This window comes from Brassica oleracea, chromosome C3 (genome assembly GCF_000695525.1).
Source record: "Brassica oleracea var. oleracea cultivar TO1000 chromosome C3, BOL, whole genome shotgun sequence".
Lineage (NCBI taxonomy): Eukaryota > Viridiplantae > Streptophyta > Magnoliopsida > Brassicales > Brassicaceae > Brassica > Brassica oleracea.
This window is the reverse complement of record NC_027750.1, coordinates 36989925-36998204: the sequence shown is the minus strand read 5'-3', so window position 1 is coordinate 36998204 and position 8280 is coordinate 36989925. Positions and strand designations below refer to the sequence as shown.

The window sequence follows — 8280 nt, the reverse complement described above, 5'->3', positions numbered from 1 at the left end:
TCAAACGTATACCTGAAGAAGATAATATCAAACACCTGTATAGGGACGATGATTGAAAATCTCAATGATGATAAAGATGAGAGTCTAACATGACAATAGTGAACAAGAAGGCGATAAGTTATTGTCATTTCAGATGAAGGATATATCATATAACTTTCCACATTACTTAGAAAATTAATACACACTTTGCATGTAACTACAATGAGCTAATTTAACAAATAAAACTTCAATTAGTTCGGTTTTCTTTACTTCTATTTCGATATATGTCACGGCCAAAAACATCGATTTGTCGTTTCAAGTTAGAGTTTAAGAAGTTTGGAGATGCTTTCTATATTTAAAAAGAAAACATAATAACTTTTAAGCCCTTTGTCAAAAAAAAAAAAAAAACATAATAACTTTTTGATATATTTAAAAAGAAAACATAATATCAGGAAAAATTGGTGGTAAGAGTATATTTTCAAACATACAATAGAAAGAAGAAGAAAAGGACGAACAACAGTTATAGCTTTTCAGAAATTGAGTAATCAACAGAGTATGGGTTCTTAATTCTGTAAGTTATAATGTTCAGCGTTTTTTATGTGATATTCTATTCTGTAACTTTGAATATCATAACATTAACATGTGATTGTACAGTCTTTAATACCGCGAAACCACATTTTAAAAAAAGCACCCATATCTAGTTATCTACTAAAGAATGCCAGAGAAAATTACATCTACTGTAAATAGTAACTAATTTATGCCACTTTTGAAATAATCTAATAGATTTCTTACCACGGTCGACTTTTGTTTCTGGTAAAAAGGTAATTAGGTAATAATCACGTTCTTTTGACCAATTACTTTTATTAGGCTCTTGTTAACGCCAACAACTTACACCGTTAAGTTTGAGGTAGGAAGAACGCAAGAATGGTGTGAAGAAGAAAAAAAACAAGAGCCAACAGAAACGGCCGTTACGTTATTATTATTACTGACGTGTCTGCGTCAGCTCTTGGATTCTTTCTCTGCCAAAAGCATTTAATTTTACCAGATTCATCATTTATATCACTGCCATAAAAGTGCGACAAAATCTCAAATTGTAACAGAACTATTCTATTTTATCAAACCGGATATATTAAAAATATAACCGTACGGTTCTACTCATACCAAATGGGATATTGATGATCAATAGCTAATGGTATTTCTACTATTTTATCAGCCTTATTAACTCTTTTTCTTTTATAAATGAGCCTTATTAACTTAAACACTTGACTTTCACCATTTTACCACTAAAGTTAGTATTTTACAAATATATATATATATATATATATATATATATATTCTATAAGTTTAGCAGTTGCAGGAATTTCTTTGTTTCTGTTCATATATTTATGTAATTGTTTCAACGTTCTTTAACAAAAATAAAAGTAATTGTTTCAACGTTCAACAGTGTTTTGTTCTGTAAATTAATATTTTTCATGATTTGTAACGTATTTCGATTTCACGTGCTCTACAGCTCTGTGATTTGTTTACTATCATTATATTTATAAAAAGAACCAAAGAAAAAAAGGAAGAGTAACGTATATTTAAGTTAGAACTCTTTTTAAGTCGAGAAAACAGAAGAATCCAACTCGGCAACGTCCATGTGTAAGCCTCGGTAATACAAAACTTTGTCCCACAGTGCGATCCAAAGTTCATGCACCACGCGTGTGAAGTCTTACTTGGCGCCACGTCAGTAATCAATGCATGGGGAAGTCGAGGTGATAATATTATCATTCTCTCTCGATCTTTTTTTCTTTTTGTCAACCTCTCCCTACTGAAATCATTACTAACAGTTTATTAGATACTATATGAACTAAAGTTTACATATACAATCTCATTTTAACTTTTTGGCTTTAAAACAATTTGTTTGATCATAATACTATTACTGTTTGCAGACAATGAGAACATTGTATCCCGAGAAACACATTGATGATGATATGATATAGTAAGGGACGCAGTTGATGTCATCTGTAAATACTCACTCCGTTTTTTAACATACGTCGTTTTAGAATTGTGCACATAAATTAAAAAATCATTAATTTTTTATATTTTTTCAACAAAAACATCATTAACTATTTAACTAACCACAAATCAACCAATAATAAAATAGAAGCTATATTATCATTGGTCATATAATATTAAGTGTTAATAAATTTTACATAGAAAACTGAAAATGTCATATAATTTGAAACATAAAAATTTTTCTAAAACGATTTATATTAAAATACGGAAGGAGTATAAAAGTAAATTGCAATGTAAGAAATGTATTGCAATTTGGTATATTTGGTTGTGCATGACCCGACCCCTTGTGTCAAGGTTAGCACTTCAATGATCATTTTATTTTATGTTTTAAGACACCAACTAAGAAACGAAAAACACATTTGATTTTCACTTTGTCCAAGATAACCAATTACCTGTCCTCGCTTACTTTCATGTAACGGAAGTTCACTTAATTATAGTCTAAAAGTTATCAAGTTTTTGCCCCAGAAAAAGAGAGACCGAGTTATCAAGCATTAGATTCTCATCGTTTCAAAAGAGAAAAGATCATCTGAACTCTGTAGTTGAGGTAAAAAAACAATTTATTCAATCATTTTTACTATCTGGTGGAGGGAATAAATGTGTACTATAGCTTGAGGTAAGCAATCAATTTGACAGATATTTTTTTTTTTGTGCAAATTGATTTCATTAGTAAACTTAAAGTTGGGTTTTAGCCCATAGAGCCTGTTTGGCAACAGAGTCAGTTCTCTGACATTAGTTGTTCTTGGAATGAAGTTAAACTTGATTGTCTTAAATGAAAGGGAGAGAAGGTAGATATCACGAAGAACACCATAAATTTCCAAGTTCATCTGATGTCGCTTGATTGTGTTGATAAGGATTTGAGAGTCAGAAAAGAGTGAGATCGATTCCATTCCGTGATCCCGAGCAAAGGTCATGGCTGTGAGCATCGTCATAGTTTCTGCCATTAGAGGCGACGAGACAAAGGTCGCGGACGCTGAATGTTGTGAGGTTGAATTCCGATCATCAATTTGACAGATATACTTCTACATATATATACTTAGAATGTGAAATAATTTCAATTAACAAAGGATACAGAGTATCCATTAGCTTTTTTAGAATAGTATACATTAGCTTATGGATCTTCTTATACTATAGTCTGGATTTCAAATGGTTTACTCCAAAAAGATAAGAAGAATTGTTAGCCTCGTAAATACAATAGTGTTGAACTTTTACGATTTATTACGTGTGCGCGCGCATGTGCTATATGTATTAAGGGTATATCATGTGCCATTATACTATGTCACCATTGTTCGCTCATTTGTAGATTGAATTAAGCTCTCATTGGAACTTAAGGTTTAGCAACAACAGCCATAGGTATTAGTTGTTATCACCAATATCGTGTTGATTCACTTCGCCATGTACATCTCATGTTTGATAACATGCATTTTTATTCCATTCGAATAGGAAGTGCTTTGGAAAATGAAAGAATAATGTTTTTTTTTTCTAATTTGCGTTAGGTATATATTAGCACATAAGTTTTTTTGGAAAGAATATTAGCACAGAAGTTTTCTATAAATATTGTTTCTTAAAAGGCGTGGGGCATTTCTCTCTAATCCGCAACAATACAAACTCAAAAGCTGTAGCTATTGACAAACAATCCATGATTGAATTTCTTTTTAATCCATTGTTTAGGAATAATTATGATTGGAAATATAATGAAAACTTGGAAGGATATATGGACTTATTAGAACCTTTTCTCAATGTTAATTATATATATATATATATAATCAAGATAAAATTTTGAATTTTTGTCAAAATAAGCTAATTTGGTTTCCACAATGGTATAAAGTTCGATTTGAATAGATTTTCTAAAATGCACACCCATACATACTTATATAAAAGATTTAAACCATTTGTTAAAATACTGTATTAAAAATTAAAAATACATAAAATTAAAATACATAAGTGGGCAATTCCACTTAACTGTCAATCTCGAGGACTAGAATTGCGTTTTGGCAGTTTTAACTATACATGGAGGAACACATATTGCGTGAGCATTAGGTGTATTTTGACTGATAAACAATTGAACAAAATATTAAATCACATACTAAAATAATAATCAATTAACTTAAAAACAGATTCACGTATAAGTCATGTTTAAAAGGAGTAATACAAAATAATTTACATTTCTTTTCAGATCTTGAGGTCCACAGTTCTACCTTCGTACCAACACCCAAGTGGTTCCTTAGAGAGAGAGAGGAGAGAGAGAAGGCGTGAGAGAGATTTATAAGCCTCCTTTGGGCATAAAATTTTTTTTGTGAACATAGAAACACTCACAACTTAACAAAAAACAAAAAATGGGAGAGGTTCAAGAAAATCCCAAACTCTTATCATATTTTCAAAACTCGATGAATAATAACAACAATAATTTTATTTTAATTAAGACTAATTTTTGTTGGGTTCCAGGAGGAGAAGAAACCAGAAGCAGCAGAGGAGAAGAAAATGGAGGAGAAGAAACCAGAAGAGGAGAAAAAAGAAGGAGAAGAAAAGAAAGTGGAGGCTGATGAGAAAAAAGGGGAAGAATCTGAGAAGAAAACTCAAGAAGGAGAGCCTACAAAAGAATCCAAAGATGAGTCTCCACCGGCGGCGCCGGAGGCTCCAGCACCACCTCCTCCGCCGCAAGAGATTGTCCTTAAGGTTTACATGCACTGTGAAGGCTGTGCTAGAAAAGTCCGCCGTTGCCTCAAAGGCTTTGAAGGTATGTATAAAAGTGCATATTTATTTATATAATTTTTTTTTGCATTTCATCTACATGTAAACGTTTCTTTGAAAATATATTTACATTTTAGTTTTTTCATGGAATAGTTTCACAATATCCAAACGTTCGCCCGCTTGCTTTTACAACGATCTATTTTTGTTTAAGATGATCAATGTTGTGGTCCATTTAAAAATAGAAACACATACACTCGGAGCATCTATTGAGGTACTTTTTCCCAACAAATTACACACTCAACTAATAAGTAGATTACTGTAACTATATCTTGTTTGTATCAACTACAGTTTTTGGTTGATTTTGTGTATAAGTATCGTACGTTAGTAATCATTATATATATATTTTGTGCGTAGGACCATATAAGGGTTGGGTTATGCTTTCAATTATTAATATTATATGTAAGTAAAAACAATCAAACTAGGAATTCTGTTTTTGGTAAACATGGTAATATGTATTTTCTTTTTTTTGTAAAAAACATGGTAATATATTTGATAATACAGTTACAAAAAAAAAAATTGATAATATAGATAAATATGAAGTGAATCTTGGATTTTTGGTTTGATTTATTTAGGAGTGGAAGATGTGATGACTGATTGTAAATCGGGGAAAGTGGTGGTGAAGGGAGAGAAAGCTGATCCATTAAAAGTATTAGCCAGAGTTCAAAGGAAGACCCACCGTCAAGTTGTGCTTCTTTCTCCGATTCCCCCGCCGTCTCAACCACCGGAAAAGAAAGCAGAAGAGGAGAAACCTAAAGTGGAAGAGAAGAAAGTGGAGGTAACTTTCTTTATTGATAGCCCTTTATCAAAAAAAAAAAAAACTTTCTTTATTGATTTTTTTTGTTTAGTAAATTTGATATTACTAAAGGGAAAAAAAAGAAGAGGAGGTGATTTTAGGGGTTGCTTTCTTGGGGATAATGAAATGACTATTCATTTGTTTTTGTATTACTATTTTATTTACGGTAAATACTCATTAGTTTATTATTCGGTTAAAAGGGGAATATTCTCTTTGCAGTGATTTCACATGGGAGGTGTATTCGTAGGGTTGGTATATTATTGTTTAATTCGATGGGTTCATGTTATAAACTGTATTTTATGTATATGGAATTTGAGTTTAGTAGTTTTATTTAAATTACCCGGCGAACATTTTGTATCAGCCTCCCGTAGTGGTTACGGTGGTCCTCAAGGTTCATATGCACTGCGAAGCTTGTGCGACGGAGATCAAGAAACGGATCATGAGAATGAAAGGTTAGTGTGTAATTCTTTAGTTTAATCAAAGTTGTTACATAATATCTAATCAAGATCATATTGCTGCCACTTTAAAACACATACACACGTGCTAATTTATTTAGTCATAATCTTCTTATTTGTCGAAAGCATGTGAGGTGTATCGTATATAATTCATATGTAAACCATACGTAGTGGGGTCAAATTGTCTTTAGCCCTTCACTTTGATATTGCTATTTGTTTATCTCATTCATTATTGTTTGAATAAATTACTTTTTAGGAGTGGAATCTGCTGAATCGGATTTAAAGGGTTCTCAAGTGACGGTGAAGGGAGTGTTTGAACCGCAAAAGCTAGTAGATTACGTTTATAAACGGACTGGAAAACATGCTGCGATTATGAAAGTTGACCCACCGCCTCCCCCGCCACCTGAGGTTGCGGCTGCAGCGGCAGAAGGAGAGAAGAAAGAAGAAGCAAAAGGAGAAGAAAAGGACGGAGGAGAATCCAAAGGCGAGGAAGGGAAAGAGGAAAAGGCAAAGACGGATGAAGAGAAGAAAGAAGGAGATGGCGGCAAAGGGGAAGGTGAAGCAGCGGAAAAAGGCGGAGGTGGTGAAACCGGTGGCGGGGGTGAGGAGGAAGAAGCAAAAGTTGTGGAGGTAAGGAAGATAGAGAATCCTTATTACTACTATCTTTACCAACCGCCCCGTGTGGCGGTTCCACCTATGGAAATGCCGTCTTATGCTTACCCGCATGCTTATCCGCCTCAACTATTCAGCGACGAAAATCCAAACGCATGTTCCATAATGTAACAAAGAAAACCGCAAACGCTAAATGGTTTATATGGGGAATATTTGAACATTTTTGATTCAGTGGATACACGGTGGATCTCTCTTTGCATGTGGTCTTCTTTTTACTGTGGTTGTGCAGCTCTTTTTAATGGCTATATATAATCAATAAATAAATAGATTACAACTGTTTATACTTTGTAGTATAAATTTGTGTGAACATAGCTTGGGCTTCGACAAGACAGATGGGCCAGAAGCAATGCTGATGTGACTTGGGCCAAGAACACGCACTACAGCTGAAACACCTAGTCACATATAAACATAACGTGAGTATGTTGATTAGGTTAAGCCGTACAATACAAGAAGGTTGTTACATAGCAGACAGCAACAAGTATTCAGATCAAGATGAAGTGCAAGGGGAAGGAGACAACAATATAAGATCAATAGTTTAGGCCTAAGTCTAGTTGATCTAAGGACTTTGTTGTATTCTCTTGTGAAGAGTATTTGATACTTGTGTAACAAACTATCTAGAACACTACTTTGGTGTTTCTAGAGTCTCTTTGATCTAGTGAAGTTTGGGAGCAGAAGTTCTCCCACGAGACGTATCGTGCCGAGGGCAGGGAACTCGTTAAATTGACTGTGTCATTGCTTTCAATTTAAAACCTAGATCTAAGACTAACTCAGAACCTAAGTAACCTAAGCTAAATTCTCTTACAAGTGGTATCAGAGCGGGTTATTAAGGCTACTTAAGAGAGAGAGAGACATACAGAGTCATATCCAGTACATGTTCAATGGTGACTTCGAAGGAACGTGTGGATATTGACCGGTTCGAGGGTGATGGTGATTTCGCCCTGTGGAAGGTGAGGATGTTTGCTCACTTTGGAGTGCTTGGGCTTAAGTCCATTCTCACTGACGAGAAGCTTCTAAAGGAGGGATCAAACGCAAAGGATGAACCTGAGTCTTCCATGAAGGACTCGGGAAAGGGACTGGCTGGAATTGTTGACCCTGCACCTGCGATAGACCCTGCAAAATTTGAGAAATCAGAAAAGGCCAAAGACCTGATTGTGCTGAATGTTGGGAATAAGGTACTAAGGAAAATTCAACATTGTGAGACTGCTGCTGCAATGTGGAGTACACTGAACAATCTCTACACAGAGACTTCCCTACCCAACAGGATTTATCTACAGCTCAGGTTCTACACTTTCAAGATGGTTGACTCAAAATCTATTGATGAGAATGTTGATGACTTCCTAAAACTTGTAGCAGACTTAAACAATCTGCAAGTTCAAGTATCAGAGGAAGTTCAAGCTATTTTACTGTTAAGTTCTCTACCTGCTAAATATGATCAACTCAAGGAGACTCTCAAGTATGGGAGAGACACACTGAGCCTAGCTGAGGTTACTGGTGCTGCAAAGTCTAAAGAAAGAGAGTTGATCGAGAGTGGTAAGTTCACCAGGTCAGGTGGAGAAGGTCTGCTTGTAGACAGAG

At 34.3% G+C, this 8280-nt stretch overlaps 1 protein-coding gene across 1 annotated transcript; it reads left to right on the top strand.

Moving 5' to 3' along the window:
• The first annotated feature begins 4228 nt into the window (after positions 1-4228).
• Positions 4229-6920, top strand: LOC106328288 (neurofilament medium polypeptide-like). Its single transcript, XM_013766704.1, has 5 exons — positions 4229-4379; positions 4480-4771; positions 5358-5560; positions 5940-6030; positions 6290-6920. The coding sequence occupies exons 1-5, from the start codon at positions 4371-4373 to the stop codon at positions 6814-6816; spliced, it is 1122 nt and encodes a 373-aa protein (XP_013622158.1). The 5' UTR covers positions 4229-4370; the 3' UTR covers positions 6817-6920.
• The last annotated feature ends 1360 nt before the right edge of the window (positions 6921-8280 follow it).